This window comes from Triplophysa rosa, linkage group LG18 (assembly GCF_024868665.1).
Source record: "Triplophysa rosa linkage group LG18, Trosa_1v2, whole genome shotgun sequence".
NCBI classification, from domain to species: domain Eukaryota; kingdom Metazoa; phylum Chordata; class Actinopteri; order Cypriniformes; family Nemacheilidae; genus Triplophysa; species Triplophysa rosa.
Genome location: NC_079907.1, coordinates 8,599,144 through 8,624,672, shown reverse-complemented (window position 1 = coordinate 8,624,672; position 25,529 = coordinate 8,599,144). Strand labels below are relative to the sequence as shown.

General features: G+C 38.6%; 1 protein-coding gene across 2 annotated transcripts in view; it reads left to right on the top strand.

Annotated features, from left to right (window-relative positions):
• The window catches only part of tbkbp1 (TBK1 binding protein 1), a 46,425-nt gene that overhangs the window by 5,228 nt on the left and 15,668 nt on the right, over positions 1-25,529 (top strand). Inside the window, exons 2-5 of one of the 2 annotated variants that reach the window (XM_057358477.1) lie at positions 13,255-13,496; positions 16,006-16,071; positions 22,620-22,724; positions 23,397-23,541. In XM_057358477.1, the coding sequence (XP_057214460.1) occupies positions 13,272-13,496; positions 16,006-16,071; positions 22,620-22,724; positions 23,397-23,541 (541 nt within the window). In that variant the 5' untranslated portion in view covers positions 13,255-13,271. Of the gene's footprint in view, positions 1-13,254; positions 13,497-15,945; positions 16,072-22,619; positions 22,725-23,396; positions 23,542-25,529 lie in introns of both variants that reach the window. The other variant, XM_057358476.1, reaches the window with a different exon arrangement.

Genomic DNA, 25,529 nt, shown 5'->3' with positions numbered 1-25,529 from the left:
TGTACAGTCATGTGTTTAAATTATTTTTGCTTTGGTTGATTTTTTTATTCTAGGCATAAAAATCGGCTTTAATTCTGGCTGTATGTAGTGTAATTGATAAAAAAGATGGGATCTGTGCCTTAAAGGGTTAAAAACCTATATGTGCAAAGTGGAGCAACTATTTATCTACATTTACATTTAGTCATTTAGCAGACGCTTTTATCCAAAGCGACTTACAAACGGGGTTAACAATGGAAGCAAAATCTAACATAGATGTAGTCATAGATGATGACCTTGACATTGACATTTACATTTTTACATTTACGACGCTTTTATCCAAAGCGACTTACACTGCATTATCCTATACATTTGTTTCTCCATTCCTTGACAGTCACTTTCAAGGAATGACTGGACAGCCACAACAGCTGCTGTTTTCCATTTGATTCCCCATTTAAATCTGGTTTAGGCCGTTTTGAATGGCACACCAGAGGTGCTTTTGCGCCGCATGGAGGGAGGTATGGATTGTGTTGTTCCTGGCATGACCTTTAAAATGCTTCCAGACTTGTCCACCCAATGCTTCTAAGGTACAGCAGTTTCTTTGGAAGCAGTTTTTAAGTGTTACTGAGTTGCTTAGCATTGTTACCCTCAATAATGTCACTTTTTATTTTCCAATTATTAGTAAAGAAGGACTGACTAAAGTGTTGACTGTGAAAGTGATGTAATTGTATACATAGTGATAGCTTTGGTGATCAACACGCATAACACAAGACCTTACTATGGAGGCGTAACGTAGCATATGTATTTGCAATTGAAAAGAGCAAGAAAAAGAGGAGGTGGGGGTTGTACATTAGGGTGAAAAATGACTAGTGAGGACATAATGAGATGAGGCGTATGAGAGTATGAGGCGTGTTTGCTAGACAGCGTGTTTGCTAGACGTCCCCTACTTAAAAATATTCTTGTCGTGATTCTCCGGAAAACCAGGTTACCCACTTGCATTGCACTCGGTGCTGGACTGCTCAAATTCCCCCAGGTGGCCCTAAAAATAACAAGAGTCCACTTTCCTATAGTGCTATTTCCACAGCATTCTCTCCCTTTCTCCCTCCAGCAGTGCCGTTGTTGACAGAGATGCTATCAAGGGAACGAAGGATATTGCAAACTCGCACATGCAGCGTCGCCATTAATATACTAGCAGAGTTATTAGCAATTGCCTTATAACAGGATGAAAAGGAAGGGGTGTGCCTGTCGACATTAGCGTCAGCCAGCTGTGCCATTCAAAGTAGCTATAATGGATGTAGCGGAGGGAAAAAATGCTCAACGCAGAAAATGTTATCTGTGTAGCAATCATTAGCGTGGTATTGGAGCAAGTGCAGAGAACAGAATGACAGATTCTAAATTGCTGAGGTGCAGTAAAAAGCTCCCTATACTTCATTTTCCCCCTGACCAGACATGTTACTAAATCCCATTCTTGTACTTTTATTGAATGGCTATGCTGTACTTAGTTTTAGCATAATTTTAAGAATATTTAATCTAAACTTTTTTTATAATATATTAACATATTTATTAATATAGGCTATATATATTTTATGTATTAGGCCTGTGTGGAAATATCGATTTATCATATATTGCAATCAGTGTTGGGTGTAACTAGTTACTAAATAATAAGTTACTGTAATTTATTTACTTTTCCCTTGAAAAAGTAAAGTTACTCTTATTTTTTCTGTAATTTAATTACAGTTACTTCTGATGTAATTGAACTAAATACTGAGTAATATAATTTTGATGTAATTTCCACTATTGAATATAAGTATGTATATAAGTATATATGTATATTATATATACACTCACCTAAAGGATTATTAGGAACACCTGTTCAATTTCTCATTAATGCAATTATCTAATCAACCAATCACATGGCAGTTGCTTCAATGCATTTAGGGGTGTGGTCCTGGTCAAGACAATCTCCTGAACTCCAAACTGAATGTCAGAATGGGAAAGAAAGGTGATTTAAGCAATTTTGAGCGTGGCATGGTTGTTGGTGCCAGACGGGCCGGTCTGAGTATTTCACAATCTGCTCAGTTACTGGGATTTTCACGCACAACCATTTCTAGGGTTTACAAAGAATGGTGTGAAAAGGGAAAAACATCCAGTATGCGGCAGTCCTGTGGGCGAAAATGCCTTGTTGATGCTAGAGGTCAGAGGAGAATGGGCCGACTGATTCAAGCTGATAGAAGAGCAACTTTGACTGAAATAACCACTCGTTACAACCGAGGTATGCAGCAAAGCATTTGTGAAGCCACAACACGCACAACCTTGAGGCAGATGGGCTACAACAGCAGAAGACCCCACCGGGTACCACTCATCTCCACTACAAATAGGAAAAAGAGGCTACAATTTGCACGAGCTCACCAAAATTGGACAGTTGAAGACTGGAAAAATGTTGCCTGGTCTGATGAGTCTCGATTTCTGTTGAGACATTCAAATGGTAGAGTCAGAATTTGGCGTAAACAGAATGAGAACATGGATCCATCATGCCTTGTTACCACTGTGCAGGCTGGTGGTGGTGGTGTAATGGTGTGGGGGATGTTTTCTTGGCACACTTTAGGCCCCTTAGTGCCAATTGGGCATCGTTTAAATGCCACGGCCTACCTGAGCATTGTTTCTGACCATGTCCATCCCTTTATGACCACCATGTACCCATCCTCTAATGGCTACTTCCAGCAGGATAATGCACCATGTCACAAAGCTCGAATCATTTCAAATTGGTTTCTTGAACATGACAATGAGTTCACTGTACTAGAATGGCCCCCACAGTCACCAGATCTCAACCCGATAGAACATCTTTGGGATGTGGTGGAACGGGAGCTTCGTGCCCTGGATGTGCATCCCACAAATCTCCATCAACTGCAAGATGCTATCCTATCAATATGGGCCAACATTTCTAAAGAATGCTTTCAGCACCTTGTTGAATCAATGCCACGTAGAATTAAGGCAGTTCTGAAGGCGAAAGGGGGTCAAACACCGTATTAGTATGGTGTTCCTAATAATCCTTTAGGTGAGTGTATATATATATATATATATATATATATATATATAAGTAATATAAATGTATGCTTTAATGTATCCTTCTTACATTTGTAATACTTTGGTCAGTTAATAAGAATAATTTATTTAGTTATTTATTTGAATGAATTAAATAAGCCGTTTCTATCCTTGAATTAATTCTAAACAAGGTTGATGTAGGACAGAAAGTAATTAATAATAAGTAATTAAATACTTTTTGGAGAGAGTCATTTGTACAGTAATCTAATTACATTATTGAATATGTAATTAGTAACTAGTAAGAGTTTCAGTTCAGTTTCAGAGTAACTTACCCAACACTGATTGCAATGTAAATAAAATATGTATTGTAAAGTTATGAGGATTGTTTCATGATTGTTATCATTTTTAAAAATATGTTTTATTTTTCAGTGACATCAATTTGTATTAATTTACTTACAGAAGGTTCAATTAAACATGAAATGTTGACAGTTTTTAACAAAAAACAGGTTAATGAAAATTCTCAATGTTTTGGAAATTTATTAAATTAAATTTTAGTTTCATTTTTTGTTAAATAACAATCCAATATGTATTTTATATGTTGTGTTCAAATCAGATAAACAAGTTTACTTCTTGCCCCATGTTTGACATCAAAATACCCCAACGGTTTACAATTTTGTTATTTTGTAATATAACAGGTAAATGAACAAATGCTTCAGTTAATTTTCCAAGAATAATATATGCATCGTCATCCTGTTTAGGGCTGTCACAGTATCCGATTTTCACAACAATATTATCACAATATCTATTTAAATGTTTTTTTTATCAGTCAAATATCATTACTGCACATTATTATTCAGGGTAGCACCTTAACCCCTTGTCCCCTATTGTTTTTTGTCCTCAACAAGAAGTACAAAACTGTGCTACGAAAACAAAAAAAGCGCTGGCACCCAAATTTGTTGTTTAAACTAAAGTACACTGAGTGTTAAGAAATATGGTAGGTTTAATGGGTGTGACAGCTTTCAAACAGCTTATTTCCTTTTTGTTCGAAGTCAGTCAGTTCACACTAAGGAAAATTATTATTCTGCCTTTCTCCTAAATCAAAATAATATCTGGCATTGGATATATAGATATTTGCGTGTGGGCGTTTGTTTATTTGTTTACATGTGTGTATATCGTGAAACTGCTGTCACGCTTCTGTGCGGGAATCTGAGAGCTAACATCATGACTGTCACTTCTTCAATCACCGCTTGAGATCTTCTCTCTTCTGTTCTTCTTGTTTCTCGCAATGTTGCGTGATCAATTCGTCCCCGGGGCTCCTCCTTCAGATTCTTCCTTTCATGAAAGAACGACAACGCAGATGCTGCTCGCCATCCATATGCGTGCGCGTGACGTCAAAGCCCGCCCGCTTGCCTCTGATTGTCTCTGAGGCATTTATTACGATCCGTTCATCTCCGTTAGGTTTACTGGTGTGGGCGTCAGACTACAACATCCCTTTTGTAACACCCAGTTTATGGCTGTTTCATCAGATCCAAGTGTTTATTTCATACCTCCCTCTCTCTGTCTAACCATCTGTCTCTCATTGCCTTGACCTCTTGTCTGTATACCCCCATAAACCTGATTTCAAGCGTGGATGTTTTGGAGATATTCACTGAAAGTGCTAAATGTCTTTGCCAAGTACGCTTCAGAGATTAAATTTTGGTAATGCAGTAATATATCAACACGCAGAGCGTGAAACCCAACGCACACATATATGAAGTGCATTACGTAAAAGCAGGCCAATGTTTTCCGATAATTCAGTTGCTGTGTGACGAACAATGAAGCAGAACAGCGCTGAGAGTGCTGACTCCCATTATCGAATTTAAATCATTACGGATCTGACTTTCTTACAGGTGTGGACCGGGCGCATTTGTTTTATTTATGTATCTGCAGTATTACAGTTTACATTTTGTTTGAATAATGTCCCCATAGGCTTCATGTGTTCCTTACTGGAGCGTTTCCACTGTGAGCCATTAGTCATTTCTTTCTGACTCACATTCAGATTGTCACTGTGCATATAGATGAATGATTGGATTATAGGATAGACAAACAGACACATAGATGTACATGACTTTAAAGAAGTACTATTCATTTCTATAATAGTAAAACTTTTGATAGATTATAAAAAATACTGCAAGTGCACCTTTAATGGCTTATGTAAAAAAATCAAACCTAATGTTCAACCAGAAATTAATATTTCTCTTTTAGAGGTATTGCTGCAAGGGTAATACCAGGGGAAAGCAAGACTTGTGCTTATATTGCATGAGATGAAAAGATGAGGCAAACAGAGAAAAGAGAGGGAGAAGACCTGGAAATTGGTAGATAGATGAGATTTAGGTGGAGACATCAATAGATGAATGGACAAAGTGTGAGTAAAAATTGAACCCAGGAATAGGATGATGAGAAGTAGGATGGTTCGAGAGAAAGAGAGAGAGTTGTGCAATTTAACTTAATCTCTTCCCCCAATCCATCTCTAGTTCCACCTACAGATGCAGCACCCACACCTGTTCTGCCTCGCTTTCACTCTGCTCACCTTCCATATGCATCCAGCTGCACTGAACACACGCGATTCACTGTATTACCGAGGCCTTCCAGTGTTTTCCTACCAGATGCGTTTTTCATCCCTTACACGGCTATTGATATTATTGTATTTAAAGGAAAACATGATTGACCTTCTCTTCTAGTAAGAACCAAAGCTGCAATCCATAACTTCTGCTTTTATATTGTTGGTTAATTTACAAGCTTGTCTTTATGTGTAAAGTCAAATGATGTCAAACCAGTTTTTTCCCACTATTCAGAGCTTGCATGTATATACAGCCCAGAAAAATTAAGAGACCATTTCACAATATTTTCAGTTTTTTACTTATTATTGGCTAATGGTTAGAGAGTCGGACTTGTGACCAGAAGGTTGCCGGTTCGATTCCCAGGGCCGGCGGGTAACGACTGAGGTGCCATTGAGCAAGGCACCTTACCCCTACTTGCTCCCCGGGCGCTGCAGTGATAGCTGCCCACTGCTCCGGGTGTACGGGTCTTCACCACTTGCTGTGCGTGTGTTCACTACTCTCTGGATGGGTTAAATGCAGAGGTCACATTTCGGGTATGGGTCACCATACCTAACAAATAGGTCACTTTCACATTACTATTAACAATATTTATCCCAAATTTCAAATAAAAATATTGTTTCTGCGGAAAACTGGAGAAACAGGTCCAAATAACAGAAAAGATGCTCTTTATTTTTTTCAGACCTTAAATACTGCAAAGAAAACAAGTTCATATGCACTTACAATACAACAGTAATATTTGTACGTTTAAAAATTTTCAAAAATGATTTTCAATGTAATAACCTCAATTTTTATCACAGTTTTCATGTATCTTGTCATGCTGTCAGTCTTTCACATTGCTGTTGGATGCTGTTATGTCACTCCTGAGGTTTGATGTTGTTGAAATTTAACAGACACAATACATCTAGAAATGCCGACTAAATAAAAATTGGGAGTGGCCAAATGACTGTATGCAATCATTTTTTAATACTTTATGTAGCTACACAAATTAAGCATGAACAAATAAACATAGAAATATAAAAATTGTAATATATAATTATATAAATAAAAATTCAATCACACATTTAAAGATTTTTCGTTAAAATTGCACCTACAACCATCCCACTATTTATTTTCCATTTCAGCAATGTGTTACTACCATATGCTTAATAACTTTTGTTATTTTTTAACGTCACAAAAAAGTTACAGATTACAGCTTTAAAATGTGTTTTTGACATTTATAAGCACATTAAGGTATTCGCTGTTGCATTGTTTACATCTAGTGTACATAATACCAACTTTAATTGCTCGATCTGATCCGCACACATCAATGCATCCACTTCCACAAAAGCCACTTCGGGACACATTTTATGCTGCTCATCCATGAGGACACATCACTCGCCCAAATGAGCACACTAGCTTCTAGTTAGCAATTGTGAATACAGTAGAATATATCAATATACTCGCTTGGCTCTCTTTGCGTGGTAAAAATATACATGTACAGTACACGCTCCGATTTGCCCACCAGGCTCGACCATGGTCCCTCCGCAACACCCACTCAGTTGTGCCGCTGCTCTTGCCAACTTGTGCCGGGCCAATCTTCTTTCCAAATGGAGGCGTTTTGCTATCACAGCAGTCAACACAGTGGCTCTTTGGATAGGGAGTTACTCTTTAACAGTCTGTTTATAAGTTACATACAGTAAAAATAACACTACATTTAAAGAAATGAAGAAACGTGTACATTCTACATTTCATGCATTCTATGTTTAAACAACCAGAATGGGCTATTTCTACCAATAACCCATGCATAGATGCAAACGTGTATGCATGTGTATCTTACACGTCTGTGTGTACTGTATATATGGGTGTGAAGGCAAACTAGTGAGACCTGGTGCACCTGTGGAGCTGCAGTGGTCCTTTTTATCACTAGCATTTAAGTCACACTTCCCCTGCAGCCTTGCTAATAGCCAGCCAAGCGAGAGGCCACAAACCATGCCAGGAACACAGAAGCGCACACACACGCACCCCACCGAAATAACAGGTGTGTGTGCGCGTCTGTTTGGGCATCTGTGCCATTATATCTCTAATACAGCGGCCGGATCCCTTTGATAAAATGGGCTTGTGTCCGATACGGCTTTGTCCCGCTGTCTGTAATTGCGTGTGGCTTGTGGTAAATGTTTAGGACGGCGGCCAATGCGTGAGTAAGTGTGACTGTAGAAATTATGCAATATCACTGTCTGCAGAAGAGCAATGATCAACGGGGAGAGCTGGTTGCTGGCGTTCCTAAATTTTGGATGATTTGACGGATTATTCAATTATTCCGACATTGTATGTGTCATTTGGCTTCTGTACTGTTAGCATAATTTCGACAAGTTAAATACTGAAAAAATTCTGGCCACTTCAAGATGCAATTTTTGCACTTACTCGAGGCTTGATCAGAGAGGCACTCAACAATGCTCAGCTGTTGTGCTGTCAGTTCACTTTTATTTTAGTAAACATTTTGTTGTCGCTTGGTGGCAAATTACCTCAGTGCTATGAGAGCGGAAGTAGCTTAGCCGGCTGAGATTTTAGTGGAAGTACGACAACACCCTGCTTGCATATATTCTTTTAACCAATGCTGGGTTGTTTCAAACTAAAATGCTGGAATGTTTAAGCCATTGTTGAGTCAAATATAAACATTTATCCATCCTTTTTTGATCCAACGCAGGACTGAGTGCATAATGTCCAACGTATCATTAATAGCCTTTTTTAGCGTATTTTTTCCCAAATTCCATTTGATTTTTTCCCAAATTCTGTTTTTCCGTATTTAGTATTTTAATACTATTTTTATAATTTTACTAGCATGAGAAACATTTTGTTCAAGTGATCCTTAACTTTTGACCGGTAGTGTATTTCACACACTTTTTTACTTTTTGCCTGCACTTCACCGCTGCGTATTTACTGTATAGCTGCTTTGATACAAAAGCACTATAGATATTTATTTGATATGAATTGAATACATTTGGATCTAAGGCATCTAATGTTAATGCTCTGATACATTCTTGCAGAGTTTTTATAGCTTAATCCTTAAATTACCTTAATACGTTATATATAAACACAGCTATCTTTATTTACCTTTACATGTTTCGCAGATTTCAGAACAGTTTGTTATATTCCAGAACAGCTCTTTAAAAAATTTCTGCAACCACAATGTTGTCATTAATAATGACTGGCCAAGTTGCTGAAAATATCTCTGAGGAAATATGTGTGTGTGTGTGTGTCCGTGCCTTCTAGCCCCCCGGTAACAAATGACTTCCTGTGGTAATTGCCGTAATGAAGCAGGGAGGAGAGCTGTGGAATTCATAATAGGTGAGCACACAGTGCAAGTGTTCATGAAATTAGGTGCAAAAGAGAGCAAGACAATAGGAGAGATTGAAAAGTGAGAGAGATAGATTTGCGATAGATGTCTGGTGAGCCAGCCATGGCAGGAGTGCGCTATTCGGCTGTCTTCCCCCGTATCTTGCCAGGCTTTTGAGCCATGACAAATTGTCAGATCCGTGTTATAATCCCTGTGCTTAAGCCCTTGTTTTCGCTGAGACTTGGAAAGCCGAATGTTTGTGTGAGGCGCATCTCGTGTCCATAGGAGGTCAAGAGGTTTGCTATGAAAAAAACGTCACATGATACGATTGTATCGCTCTGCAGCTCCGTATCTTCACACAGAGAGAAACCCTGAGTGAGAACGCACTTGTATTAATGTAGTGGGTCGGAATGTCTCTGAAGTGATATTCTTCCACCTACACGTTCACACCTTCATCAGCAACGGCAATCTCTATCATGGCCATGCTGCTCAGCCGTGCCTGTGCAAATGTATTAGTGTGGGTGTGTGTTTTTCTGGATTACCCTAAAGGACGAGGAGAAAGAAAACGAAAGAGAGAGAGAGAGAGAGAGAGTAGGATAGAGAGAGAACACCCAGGAAGAGGTCCAAGGTTTCTTTTTTGAACATTCGTATGCATGTATGTGGTCGAAAATAGCTTGCTAAGAAAGGAGCATGTGACTCATTCTGTGTGCAGTAAAAGCTCCTCACACCTCCATAGTTTATCAGATGGACAACCTGATGCTACTTGCGGCTCTATGCTAGCTTTTTAAAAGCAGCTATTGGCGAACATGTTACATTTTCCTGTTTACTTTATGCATGTGCGTGTGGACATTTTTAGTGAATGGATGTTGGTGATTCATCACGGTGTGATGGGACTGTGGTCCCTGAAGAACTGTTAAGGGCATGAAGGCACCTCACAGGGGAGTAGAGATCACTGACTGACTCTGCAGTATTACACAGCCCATAGCACAAATAAATCCCACAACAGCCATTTAAGTCTAAACATCTCTTTAAGAAAAGGAAAGGTGAGGCGCAGTTTCAGTGTATAAGCTTAAGTAAACCATGCTGCCTTGTAAAATACATTATTGGTCAAATTTTAATGCAGCATTGTGTCCTTCGTTAGCAGTCACACAAGTGCATTTCACAAAAAATATAAGTGATAGACAGGGCGAGAGAAATGTCAATTATTAAGGATGTTCCTGTAGCTCTATTGGTACAGCACTGCATTATAAGTGCAAAGGTTTTGGGTTTGATTCCAAGTGATCACACATAAAATGTATATCCTGAATGCACAGTAAGTTGCTTTGGATAAGTGTCTGCCAAATGCATAAATGGAAATATACAGTAGCCCTGGTTATGGATGGTAGAGGATTGTTCAGATACTAAACTAAGCAGACTGTATAATCACTACTAGGAGTTTAACAAAACACATTTGGAACAAAATGGAATTAAAATAACACACACACACACACACACATGAAATTAAAATAAAAAAATATTTCAATAACAGACAACCTGACAACAAGGTTTAATTGAACCTTCTGTATGTGAACGAATACAAATCAAATAGGTCTGTCACTGAAGAATGAAACTGGATTTCAGCACAAATTAAAATTAAGAAAGTAATTAAGAAAGCTAAAGCCTATAATAATCTAGAATGTATGGCTGTGCATGGCAATGCCTCCCGATACGATACATATCACGATAGATGGGTCACGATACAATACATTGCTATGTATTTCGATACGATACACATTTGCGATATATTGCAATACTTTAAATAGAAAATGTAAAAAGTAGAGCTCGAAATACACCATGCTTGTGCACCACCTGGGGTTTTCTGTAAGGATAAGTGTAAACCCTTACTTCTGCAGAGTGGCCATGATGTGCGATGCGTGCTGTAAATGTGCTGGTGTCACAATAAATGTCATTGTTACTTTTTTGAATATACGTTTTGTCTAATGCACTGCAGTAGCCAAGTGACTTGGTTGGTCATGACTTGCGAAGCTTACAAACAGCATTATTTTATATAACCCATTACTCCATGACTTATTTTTAAAAACAAGGCACACCCACACATCAGCTCTGAGAGCTCGAAGCGTTCTTATATTTTTCGCCATGCTCGCTTCCACTTACTTTTGGCCATATGTATATGACATGATTTTAAAAAATGTATCGTAGAGGTATCACTATAGAAGAAAAAAATATTGCAATAGTTACATGTATCAATATTTGTGCACAGCCCTAATAGAATGTTGGTGTTTGTTGGATAAATATCAGTGATAATTTAGAATGTTGGTGATTCTTGGAGTTTGTTGCCATTTGTGGGTGTTTGTTGACGTTTGTCGGATCAATATCAACGAGAATTTAGAATGTTGGTGTTTGTTAGAGTTTGTTGGAGTTTTTTGACATTTGTTGGATCAAATCAAATGAGAATTTAGAATGTTGGCATTTGTTGGTGTTTGTTGGATCAATATCAGTGATAATTTAGAATGTCGGCATTTGTAGGATCATTGTAAACTAGCCTTTATAGCAATAAGCCAGTCAGGATTTAATGCATAATCAAACAAACTCCGCAAAATTTGTGGTAACTTGAAAAATTTTGAGATTGTGGCAGATTTTCTACATAATTTTGCCATCACATTGCGCATTCCGTCAAGACCTGCTCCAAAAGTCAAGCAGAGATACTATAGAAGGGAGATAGAAGGGTCTGTAACACTTACAATTAGCTAACAACATCCATTGCCATCTATTAAAACAAATCTGGTCTCCTTTCCTTCATTCCGCTGAAGGCGTTAGCATTAGCCGTTACACTCTTTTGGCTAAAGGTTGCAGGCTAATGGCTTTGAGTCAAGTCAGCTTCACCGATATGTGTGTCACGTTCTTAAACAACACACCTGGAAACAACATAAAGCCATCTGATCTATGAAGAAAGCTGTCATGTTTATTTCAGTGTCAATAAACATGATGACAATCAACTAAACGCTGATTTCATAAAAGTATGCAAGGTTCATGGCATAAACTCATACACGTTATCCCAGAGACATTTCCAGAACCATAAACATGAAGTGGCATGAAACGAAACGTGATTGGTTGCTTGACCTGTCAGTCAAAATGGCCTCTTGGGCGGGCCTTAAATTTAAAGTGGCCAAGGTTTACAGACCTTCAGTATGAATCCGCTGCATACCTTTTAATCATAGGAAATGCATAAATAATGTTTTTTCACAGGTAGTTTTAAAGAAGAGCCCTATTTGCCAATTCAAGTAGTATTTTTACCTAAATCCCCCCCAACAATTTTTATCGCAAAATTTGAATAAAGCCGCTGCAAAATTAAGCATTTTTGGCTAAAAAAATAAAATCTCAAAAAATCCTATGGGGACTGATAAACTAAACAAACAAAAAATTAACACTTTCTATGTTTTTCGTTGTTATATGTTTTACTTTTTACATTTTATATGTTAACACAGGTCACATGTTGGCAGCTCAACCCGTAGGATTAAACAGACTTTTTTGTATAGCAATATGTGATACATTAATATATCTTTAGGCCATAATAACTACCAATATTTCTGAAATCATAGTTTTGATTAAATGTAATATAAATATTACATGAAATATTAATAAAATACATGAAAAGCATATTTGTCAGCTTTACAAAAGAAGATTAATGTCATCACCACACACAATGTTCAGCTGATTCTGTAAGTGCTTGTCACAAATGGCAACAGTACAGGTGATTTTAGCATCAGACACTGTTGCTGGGTGGTGATGTCATCATCTTAGCAGAACAGCATGAAGTTGAGTAAGGTCATTCAGCTCAGCTCAGTCAAGTGGTTATCTTGAATAATTTAGGTTGTTTCATTGACAGAGAACAATCCCCATTGTCCACTAAAAGGCCAAACTATGTCCACAGATGTTAAAGGGCATGTGATTGAGGAAAAGGAAACTTCACAGCCCTGTGGTAAAATGACTTTGATACAGTGCTGTTTGGTGTTTTGTATAGACATTGATTAGATGTCAATACTAATGAGAGGCAGCTGAGAAATAACATGTTGTCTTGCATATAAAGAGATGCTCCTAGAGCGAAAATAATGGTAAAGATGAAAGAACCGGCCTCCCAAGACTGATTAGCTCACATCTTTGATTCACATAAACAACCTGCCTCTCTCTCTCTCTCTCTCTCTCTCTCTCTCTCTCTCTCTCTCTCTCTCTCCCTCTCTCCCTCTCTCCCTCTCTCTCTCTCTCTCTCTCTCTCTCTCTCTCTCTCTCTCTCTCTCTCTCGCTCTCTCTCTGTGTGTCTCACAGGTTAAGGATCGGGAGTTATGGAGTCTCTCTTTGGGAGCCAGTTGGGCTTGTTGGGGGGTAATGAGGGTCTGAAAGAAGATGGCTGTGGGGTGGGCTGGTCCAGCTCTCCCTTATCAGAGGACATGTACTCGGCCTCCCACTTCGCGCTCATCAGCGCTTACCAGGACATTAAGACCCGACTGGCTGGACTTGAGAGAGAGAATGCAGACATCAAAAGAAAACTCAAGATCTATGAGATAAAGGTAGGTGTAATACATTCAAAGTACGTTTATCCTCAGATAACAGCTGGGTCACCTTAGATGCCAGGCAGTGGAGTAACTGCAGTGCGGGTTGGGCTGTCATACTGGGGTACGGTGACTGGTGACGTCTGGGCCTCCTAAAGTATATTTGCATATATAAACTACCCCATTTAATAGTCAAAATATATAAAGGAAAGGCCTAGTGATTCTATAGTTTTACCCCAATAGTTGCTTCAAGAGGATCTATAATTTTCATTGTCAGTGTCAATTTTTTTAGATAAATACCTCGCTCTAGTAATATAACTTGACTAGACTACAAGTCTAGTAATATTTAGGCAATTAAATAAAGATGACATTTTATGTAGCTAGTGTTGTACATTTCAAGTTATTATTAAATGCAAACAGGGATGGAGACATCTGTGTCCGCACTGAATCTTTTTTCTCCTTCCCCACACTACCATGTTCTCTCCCTCACATAATTGTGAGAAAAGAGGTGCGGAGGCAGTGACCTGGTCAGAGACATAAAGGACATTTAATTGGAGTAGAGCAGAATAGAGATACACGAGCGATAATATGGATATCCGGCACACGACAGAAAATAACGCTGGGAAGGAACATGAAGAAACAGACATCGCAGCCTTTATGCCTCACTCTGAAAGTTCAGAAAGAGTCAGGCAAACTAGATTCGTGATAGGTCAGTTTAACACAGTGTTCTATATTTTTTATAAAAACTACCGGGAAGGGCATGAGGTAAGAAAATCTGTCACCCTGTTTAGGTAATTATTATTAATGATAAATTAACATATATTTACATTTATGCATTTGAAAGAAGCTTTTATCTGAAGGGATGTACATTTGTTTGATGTACATTTTTGTGTGTTCCCTGGAAACTGAAACCATGATCTTGGAATTGCTAGTGTCATACTTCACTAGTCGTAGCTTAATACTGATCTATACTGCTGTTAAAGTTAATGCTTAAAATTGAGCTGATAAATGTGCCCTCATTAAAAGCTGTGCCTGGCCTTTCATGTATGAAAAACATTTATTTATAACCAGATGGCACGGGAGCCTGTATATAAACAAGTCTGTGTCCTATCCTATGCAAATAGGACATCATACAGACAGCTAGCTAGCTTGCAAACTCAAACAAAAACACACATACTACCTTACACAGACAGACACACACAATGCAAGATATTCCTGATGCTGCTCAAACGTAGTTCTTGCTGTCTTTTATCTTTAAAGAAACTTACTGTTACAAGGGCAGAAAAGAATGGGTAATATTTCCGGATTAGATTTTCCTATTGCACTAGCAATGCCTAGGTCATGGGTTTGAATCCTAAGGAACGCATGGGTTAAAATGTATAGCTTCAAACACACTTTAAGTTAATATGGATAAAAGTGTCCACCAATGCATAAATGTAAACCATTTAATTTTCTTACATGACACAACTAAAGTGATGTTTTATCCGTGTGGTGCATCTGGATCATTCGATGTGATCTGTAGATATGACTCTGAAGGTTGGGCAGCTGTTAGGCCTCTTGGGAGAGCTGCAGGAAGATGCTCCAGGCTGGACCATCTTTAAATCTTTTTGGTTGAGCTCTGCCCAAACATATGCATGTATATGCACCAACGGGCGGCTGTCCTCTAAGGAGCAGCTGTTTTCACAGAAGGCGAGAAGAAGAGCGCCTCCAGGGTTCTGTGTTTATTATGGCTCGCTGCCTGGCAGAGGGCTAAATGTGGGGAAGAGATTCACTTAGCTCTCAAAACTCCAACTGCTAGTCGTGGGAGTGAAAAATATATATGTATCACATCAAAGCACACAGTGTCTGCTGATGCCAAATAGTGAGGTGGATGATGATGTAAAAGCTGAACTTGTAGCCTAAGCGGGCCCTTTTAAATGGAAGAGGACTGTTTGATATAAAGTGACTGGCTAAGTGAGTTAAATCCCCCAAATTACAGAGTCGCCCACTCGCATTTATACAGTGGAATGCCTGTTTGGTCCTTTGCGGATATCTTGGTAATTACCTAAGAAAAAACTGAACTGAAACTCATTATATGGATGTTTTGTGTGACTGATCATAAACTGTATTGCTGAATGGGAAATGATCTCATCTAAAGGTCATCTTAAGGACGTTTCAGAAAAGGTTATAATTTAAATTAGCGTTTTTCAGAATAGTTTACTACTATTTTACTTTTACTGTATATATATTATGCATACTGCAAACTATTGCATTGGCCAAACTGACAAGGAATATTATATTCCGCACTGCATGATTTCAACCAGAAAATTACAAATTGTATGTTATTCTTGTACAGATATGTTTTGAATTTTGCATTTAATGTTGTTTAATATGCCTTTTAAACTATTGCATTCTGAATGATTTTGTATAATGGTGGTTTGTGCATGTGATGACCATTGTGTCGCTCTTTGTGTATGTGTGCATGCAGTTCCCCATGATAAGTGAGTTTGGAGATGACAGAAATTCTTATTGCTCCTTTGAAACCAAGGACACTGCCATGCTCCACTCAGAAAATGGCAGCCTGCAACAGAGAGTCAACATGCTGACCCTTGAGGTGAGGGAAACATACACAAATACACACACACACTCTCCGTAGCTACATTCAACGAATGTTAATGTAAGTCAGTGTCGCGACGCCAAAGAAATCATTCAGACCCTCAAGACTGCTGGGATCAACCCAAAAACATGTCTACAGTATGTGAGCAATGAATATGTTTGTGACATCTGATGGTTGTGCACCATTCTGCACTGAATCATTTTTTAACTGAATTTAAATTAAGGAAATATAAAATTAAGGAAGGAGGTTAAAAGTTGTAACTGTAACACATTTCTGCTGACTTTGCTGACTTAATTTTTAAGTTAAATCAAATTAGCTTTACAAGTCATTCAGTTTCGATGTGGTTGAGCTTTTGTAACTTAAAGGAGTCATATGACATGGCTAAAACAAATATTATCGTTTGTTTTAGATGTAATGCAATGTGTATACACTATTTAAGGTTAAAAACGCTGTATTTTCCACATACCGTGCATGTTTGTATCTCCTCTTTGCCCCGTCTCTCTGAAACGCGCAAATTTTTTACAACGCTCATCGCTCTGAAAAGCGAGGTGTGCTATGATTGGCCAGTTAACCAGTGCGTAGTGATTGGTCGAATACTGCAAGCGTGTGACGGAAATGTAACGCCTCTTACCATATTTGGAACATCAGGTTCCCGAGCAATTGTACTGACAGGTGATAAAATGTCAGCGGTACTTTCCTTATCAATTCGAGCCCGAATCTGATCTGGAAAATGAAGATGATCAAGCCGATACATCAACTTTGCCAGCGCGACTTGAGCAGGATGTGAAGGATTGGTAAGGTTTTTAAAAAATATATTATGTTAAATAGTTAAAACTATAGCTAACTGTTTTACCTTTTATATACGACGTTATAAAGATTTGCCGTTAGTGATCAACCAGTGTTACGCCATGTCTCGTCGCGACTCATCAAAGACAATAAACCCCATTATAAACACGACATTTGTTGCCTCTAGTTGGAACATAATTACTGATTGTTAGGACTTATTGTGACGAGGGAGGCGTGACGAGAGCCATGGGAGGAAGAAGCGAGGCCGGGACGCGATTGATAATGAGTGTCAGCTGGGCGTCATTCCGGCCTCGTATCTCTCACGGAGGAGAGCGGAAGCATAAAAGGACGAACGGCAGGAGAATACTGTGAGAGAGGACCGGGCCCGGACATTAGTTAAGTTTTGTTTAAGTTTGTTTATGTTCGTGTTGCCGGCAGTCATCCGCGAAGGGCTGCCGGCTTGTTACTTTTGTGTTTATGTTTGTGTGGCCGGCAGTCGTCCGTGAGGGGCTGCCGGCCTGTTTTATTGCTGTTTATTGTTTATTTATTTTGAATTAAAATGTTTGATTGTTCGCCGGTTCCCGCCACCTTCCTTCCGTTTTATTGAGCTGTATTACACTTATGTTGTCTTTTTTCACGTTGCGTGCGTGTCTGCATTTGCAGATCACACAAAGAAACAACATACACTACAAACACACGACAAACTCAACTCGCATTAGTCCGTAGCAAAGTCTTTTACAATGAAAATATATTTACAGGCTGCGAATCTGAAACGCCAGATTGTCCTTGCGAAGTTGTAATGGTTGGAATTGCCCCACTTTTTAACAAAAGCTTTTGTGCACAGCCGGCCTTGATCTCTCCCAGGTTCATGAAGCAATCATCTGTGAAATGCGCTGCACACACTTGACTTGAATATTCGGATTGTACTGTTCTGGAACAGTATTATAAATAAAATGTAACCATTCGTTTTTAGTTGTCTCATCTTTTGGAAGAGCAAACAAAGAGGCTTTCTTTTCACAACGAAAAACACAGCGTCTCCACAACATGGCTGCAGCGGCGATGATACAATGAGATTTACAAGTACCCCCACCTTACTTGCGTATAGATTTGGGCGGTCTTAGTCAAGTCATACCACAAAATGATGTAGATTCGTGGGGGTGTGGTTACACGAGGCGTTTCAGGCAGGTCTGGGTGAGCATTTGCTTTTAGATAGAATGCATCTTTTGTTCCGACACTTTAATTTTTGCAATTTTACTTGTCTAATACATGCATGGGCAACTTATATCACATCAAAGACACAGAAAAATACTTGTTCACGCCATATGACCCCTTTAAAGCAACACTTTGTAGTTTTTCGACTTTTCGTATTTATTTGCACATTTGAACCTCCTACGAAAACTTTCCGCCTAACTCACAACACGTGCGTACGCACATGGATTTGTTCTTAACCTCGTCCTAATGTTTGTGAATTTGGAGTATTCTAAATGAGCGGCGCGTGCACAAGTTTAGTCATTTGCATAAAACACACCCAGTCCATCTTCATATTAGGGCTTTCTGCCTAACCTTTCCTTTACCACCTGTCGTCAATTAAGTCAAAGTTACTCCAGGCAACCCCATGTGACGCTGTCTACAGACACGCTCTCGCAAGTAATACGCCCTTTTCACATGACGTCACGCATCTTCCGTTCTGCTGCGAAGCAGTGTATCATTACTTCCGCTAGCACTCCAGTTCATAAGGTGGTGGTAATGCACCTATAAGCTGGTTTGCCAACTGCCAGTAAAACTCAAGAAGAAGAATTTACTTCCGCTAGCGCCTCTGAATGGAGTTTACCAAGTCCCTTGCACATCTGCCACAAATACGGCTAGATGATGTACAACGTCTTGCAGACAAATTTTCGCTAACGACAAGATCAAAGCTAGAGAAAGGATTCAAATTATTCGTTGAACAGTACCTGTTTGATTATGAAGGTAAGTGTTTTGTTTTCTTTTTGTGTTAGCGAAGGTGCAAGGATAAGTACTTGAATACGTGTTCTGTCAGTTTTTTTTCACTGTTGTTAAATTCCAGCGCGACCGCAAAATGGAAGTTCTTCTTCTTCTTCTTCTTGTTTGCTGCAAGACAGATGTTATGATACACTGCTTTGCGAAAAGGCGGAAGTTAAGTGACGTCATTGTGAAAAGGGCCTATTCCAAGTGCACAGACTTCAAAGTCAGTTCATACACAATAAAACACCTTTTAAACAGACACACAGTTTGCAGAGTTCTCGTTAGCCGGCTGTAAAAGCGCTGTTATTCAGAGAAACCTTGCATTCTTTCACTGTATATGATGAAATAATTTTAAAATGACATATACATCCACATATATATACTGTATATATATATATATATATATATATATATACTGTATATATATTATTTAAAATATATAACTATTATCCTAAGATGAAACATGCATTTTGTCATTTTGTCTTAGAGAGAGAGAAAGAGAGGGAGAGATAGAGAGAGAGAGAGAGAGGGAGATGGAGAAGGAAAGAAAGAGACTGGTGATTTTTGCGTACGTGTGCTTTCAACTGTTCCTATCTTTTCTCTTATATTTAGTATACATTTTAGTACGAAAGTTTTTGTGAATCATGATTTGTTCGTGAAAGCATTCGTACGCAGGTTTCATGCACAAATTTGTGCGTACGCATGCTTAGTGAATGAGAACCACTGTCTCTAAAATTATTTCAGTGGTAAAACAACTCTTAATCGGATGAATTCTACTGCCGCTTGCTACCTGAGCAGCCTCATAGCGGCTACAACCACACTCTGTAAGTTCTGTGTTCTGGTCAGTACACACAACCCTGCTCATCCCCTGCCTGTGAAAGAGCGTGACAAGGTTTTCAAAGAACGTTTCAGCATTCGCCGTTTCCATCATTTCAGTAAACAAAGTGTATTGCACTGCCCACGGGGAAGCTTATACAGCAACATTATTTACAACACTGGTAACAGGCAATTGCACTTATCAAACACATGGGGGAAGCCGTGAGCAAAAGTTCTATAGTGTTGCTTTAAAAAAAATGAAATTGGTTATTAATTGAAATAATGTATGCATTGACAAAATTTAAAACAATGAGTTGAAATAAATTGTAAAAAACAATTTGATGTACTTAAAAAAACTAAAAGGCAGCAAACATGTTTAACAGTGCAAATCATGTATTTCCAAAAACATAAAGCCAGCTTTAAAAGTTTACTTACTATATATATTTTACATTTACGTTTAAGCATTTGGCAGACGCTTTTATCCAAAGCGACTTACATTGCATTATCCTATACATTTGTGTCTAAGTATGTGCAATCCCCTGGGATCGAACCCACGACCTTGGCGTTGTTAACGCCATGCTCTAACCACTGAGCTACAGGAACATTCTTCCAAATATCTTTCTTTGTGTTCAGTAGAACATCAAAATTGTACACAGGTTTGTATACTTTAACCACCTCCGAGGATAGTGGGGGTCTCGAGTCACTGGGTTTTTTTTGGGGGGTCGTGGGCCAAAAAGTTTGAGAACCCCTGGTCAATGGTGACCCAGAACTGTTTAGAAAATAATTTTCGGACAACTTGAAGATGATAACAGAATTTTTATTTTTGGGTGAACTATCCCTTTAAGTCACACACATATAAAACACGCTCACAAGACCTTGCACAACACCCAAGAAAGTTTTTCTTCTTGCCTATATTGTTTTTTTTTGGACTAGTAAATATCTTTTGTAAATATATGTCTTGAAAATGCAGTTTAGTAAATTTCCTTTTCTCACATTCCCATTCCCCAACTCAACATCCTGAGGGGTTTAGCCAATTCAATCAAATCCCAACTCATAAATCAAAAGGGAGCCAATTTCTTAAATTCTGAATTTTACCCAACCCTGCCAAACATACACACAGACATCCATTTGTTTCTTAAGCACATTCCATCTGTTATTTTGCTAACTGATACAATCCCTTTTTATATTGTAATTTGGCTCTATTTTGTAGTAAATCTGGATTACATCACAAAATAAAAAAAGATTAGAGAGAAAACAAGATTAGTAGGGTCGACTACTCAACTACTTTGTATGCTCAGTCATCCGTGAAAAAAGCCTTGCGTAACACAGACAACAAAGCCTTTGGTTTTGCTTGCCTAAACCTCACTCATAGCAGTCTCTCTCGACTGGCTGTGATGTGAAGTGTAAATGTGATGATCATGCGCTCTCTCTCTCTCTCTTTCTGCATCAGTCGGCTCGTTGCCTGGCGAAGCATCTCATTAATTAATGATGCTTGCTATGTGTTTCCATAGCCACCCAGCATCGTTTTTTAAAGAGCCAGATTTCTCTTTGTCATCTGTTCTTCTCTCTCCCACACCTCCCTCGCTATCGCTGACGTCTGGTGCTTTGTGTGTATATTTCTTATTCTTCTCCGCTGTCCTCACTTGCCTGTTTCATTCTTCACTTTCTGTTCTTCTGCACTATAGCTACTTTGAGATACTAAATTAAAAAAATTAAATTACAGCCCGGCTACCCTAATTTGCTACACTACAAGCTACTGACAGAAAGTAGCTGATAAAATAAATAGTATTAAATGAATCAACATTTTTTTTGTTATTGGAAACATCTATGCTGTCGTGCTCTTGAACAATGTAGTAAGTCAGTTCGCATTGCTTTATAACTCCCAGGCAATAATAATCTGTCTCCAAGATTAGAGAGGCTTTTGAAAATAAAAACTCTGTTCTGTTCTTTTTGTCTCTGTAAACATGCCACTGTATGAGCTGAAAACAACCATTATGTATAAAGTCAAAGGATCAGTGCAGAAAGGTGCGTTATGGAATAATTGAAGTAGATGTTTACACGTCTCCATTATTGCGAGCGCGCAGGCGACGACACCAGCGTGTTTGTGATGGTATGAGTTTTTGTGGTATTTCTCATCAGCTAGAACACCCTCTGTGTCTATAAATCGTTTTATCCTCATACATATTCTGCTACTTTTGTAGCCAGATGGATTACAGAATTACACAGGCTTTGAGTGGTGGCATAAGAACACCCCCACAGCCCCCTCATGCCAATACGAGCCAGTAAAATCTGGTTGGATTTTGGATTTGCTGGGTCAACTGCTTCTTTCCTGTTTGATTGGTTTCAGGCTATCTCGCTGCAAACCAGGTATCAGGACCTTTAAAATTCAAATTTTCACATATTTTTTAAATACAGTAAAAAATGCCAAATTACAAAAATACGACTGCAAATGTCAGGTGTAAAATAACATGAAAAACATAATTTGACTTGACAAAAAGTAATTTTGCGGTATTTTTCTGGTACCCCGCTGCCGGAATATTAGAGGTTTTTACAGTTAGGTTATTATTCATGTTTTTATATTTTCTTGTATGTATCATGCTTAATTTTGTGCCAAGCCACCTTAAATTTCTCCCAAACCTGAGCTTCACAAGACGCATTCAATATTTTGAATGCATCTTTAATAATATATTTGAATAAAGGGTGAAGGCATCAATTTTACTAAGTTGGACATAACCTTTAGCCGTTATTGTATATCGCAAAAAAAACAACCGAAAGAAAACGTTTTAAAATACAAAAGGGCAGAACAATATCCAAAGTCCACTTTTGCAGGCATGATGTCACTACCTGTGGGCGGGGTCTCACTTCTGGGCTTTTTGAGGGGTCCCTTGTATCATGGGACACCTGCCTTCTATATGGCAAGACAGGTGTGCATTAACTGTTTGTGTATATATGTTCTTCAGCTTCAGAAGAGCAAAGAACGTGAAGAACAGCTGGAAGATGTCATTCAGGCCTATGAGAAGATTCACATGGAGAAGACCAGCCTTCAACGAGACCTTGACAAGATGGTGAGAGTTCTCCTCTTAAAACATTCATGTTATGATTCACACCCTCCCCTGACATCCACCCAGGCTAAGTTTGGCTGCGGAGCGGATGGGCAGTTGTGATAATTAGCCTCCCCATGTGCCACAGGCTTTCATCCAACCAGGTGTCCACTTGATTAATCTTTTACAGTGCATACGTTCTAACTGGCTACCGAGCCGAGCGAATTTGATTTGGCTCCAAAATAGCTCAGTCAAGCCCTTCTATTAGTAGATGATGATATACAACCACTTAATCATATGCACATTTGCATCCTCAGTTTTGAACACGGGTCTCGAATGATTCCGGATTTGACTGTGACCCAGGAACTGGGTTTTTGAAAATTGCATGATGCAAGTGCTTCGGCATCTGTGCCTTCCACTTCTCTAAAACACTCAGCCAGCTATCAGCTGTTACATCTGTGCATGTTCTCATCTTTCATTGCTGGAAAAATTCCTTACGGACACGAAAGCAGAAGTCTTCATGGTGAAAGCAATGGCCTCTTAACACTGTCTACCTTTGATCAGTCCCTCATTGCCTCTCTTACTCTCTGTACTTTACTCTATACTTGTGGTGTTTCATTTTTAATCTTTTACGTCTTACTCTTTCTGAATCTCTCTCTCTGTCCCTTTATTTCTTTCCTTTTTTCTTTCTCTCAGACGTCAATGGTGGAAAAACATGTTGAGCGGATCCACAGTTTAGAATCGGTTCTGAGGCAGAGGGAGAGTTCTCTACACAAGCTCAACACACAGCTACACAACAAAGACATGCAGTATCTGCAGCTGCACAGCCCTGACTCGCATAGTAAGTCTTGCGTTGTTATAATATCATGGAAATGAGAAAAACGTTTCATATTAACCTTTATTACTGTTATTACTGTAAGCCATTAACACTGACAGCGATTTCATCGCTGAGGGTCACCAGGTCGCTGTACTGTTGGCTTAAAGTAGGCGTTCTTACTGCTGGAAGCCCTAATGTTATTGGTGGGCTGTGAAACTAGCCATACTGTTGGTTATGAAAATCTCACAAATGAGAGTACTGCTGATAAAAATTAAAATGTTATTCTATATCGACAAGACATCAGTTTTTTTGCTGCCATTTCTATACAACATTGCATGATGATATCATTACAGAGGATGGTTGCACGGTGTACCAGTGCTATGGCAGAATCGCAATGCTAAAGCTTCAAAATAGCCACGAAGCCGCTCTTTTTTTAAAAACCGTGGTATAGTAGTACCGTAAAGTAATGTTGACGCTTCGTTCTTGAATAAATCAGTCATTTTGAACAAATTGGTTGAATGATTCACTGACTCGTGAAAAATTGCTGCCACGTACTGGCCGTTTTAGTTTCACATTTAAAGTAAGCCTAACATTTTCCTTTATAAACATTGCTGTATAAATTAAATTTGTCTCACATTTTAATTAGTTCCACACGAAAAATGTTCTTGTGTACTTTAGTATTTACTACACTAAACTTTACAAAAAATCCTAGACACTCGTGTTTTTGAGTCATAGTAAATATTAAAGTATAGGCCTATACAGTATCTGCTATGATTTATCCAATAGTTAATACAAAATATTGTAGTGTACGGTATAATACAGTTTACTATAATAAATACAAAATGTTTCATTTAGATCTGTGTATTAAGGAAATATGTATATTGTATATATATAAATATAAATATGTATATATATTTTGTAGATTTCAATTACGAACATGGCACTACTTCGTATCGTGATACTTCAGCTGGTATAGTACCGTAAGATGTTTATGGTACCGTGACAACCCTGTGACAGAGCGAACGATTATCAATGCATGAATCAAATTCACATCATAGTTTAGTTGCAAAGTTTTACTTTTCCTGGGCGCACCATGCAAGTGGTCAATGTAAAAAATTGCCTATTCTCATTTATAATTAAATGACTTCCGGTTTCTTTGTCACTGTAAATTGGTGTCAATGTGAAAGGAGCTTAAAACCTAATTCATTCTTTGCCACTTATGTACTTCCTTCATTTGTATTCCATTTCACAACATTGTGTATTGGGCTCTTTGAAGCATCGTTTTTCATTAAATATGAAAATTTCAGACCAGTATTCTATTAAGCCTAATTTGTTTCGAAGAGCTCCTCTCTTCAAGGACTTCAAACAAGCCGAACATTGGTCATCTCATCTTCATAATTTTTTCATGATACCAGTGTTGCCTTTTCTCTCTGTGTATTTCCTTTTCCTCTCTTTACTATCTTTCCTTCTTCAAATTGATGTTCACAAATAACAAAACAGAGAATCGTAACCTCTCACCTGTTACTCCTTCTGGAATCTAAAACATTTTAAGCAATCCCTAGTCGACTCATGCTGAGATATTTTGCTCGGAGGCTCACAGCAAAAGTTAAAACATTTTAAGCAATCCCTAGTCGACTCATGCTGAGATATTTTGCTCGGAGGCTCACAGCAAAAGTTAAACAATCTCAGAGAATTCAAGCCAATTATGCAACAGAAATGTTCTGTAGCCCCATAAAATAAACACAGCACAGGGATGATGTCAGATTTGTCTGCATGCTCATGAATACACATATTACATGCAAATGTCGAAGAGTGAGTAAAAATCCATTTCACTAGTTTGGTGTGAGATGTAGGCGTGCTGGGGTGTGTTACTTTCTGCTTGCTTATTGCTGAACTGTCACAATAGCTGCTGGCTCAAGGACGGATTTTCTATGAGCTGCTGAATCACTGTGCCCATGCCGGGGGTGAGAAGCAGGGTGCTCTAACAGTAAATAGTTCAGTTTTGCATTCTC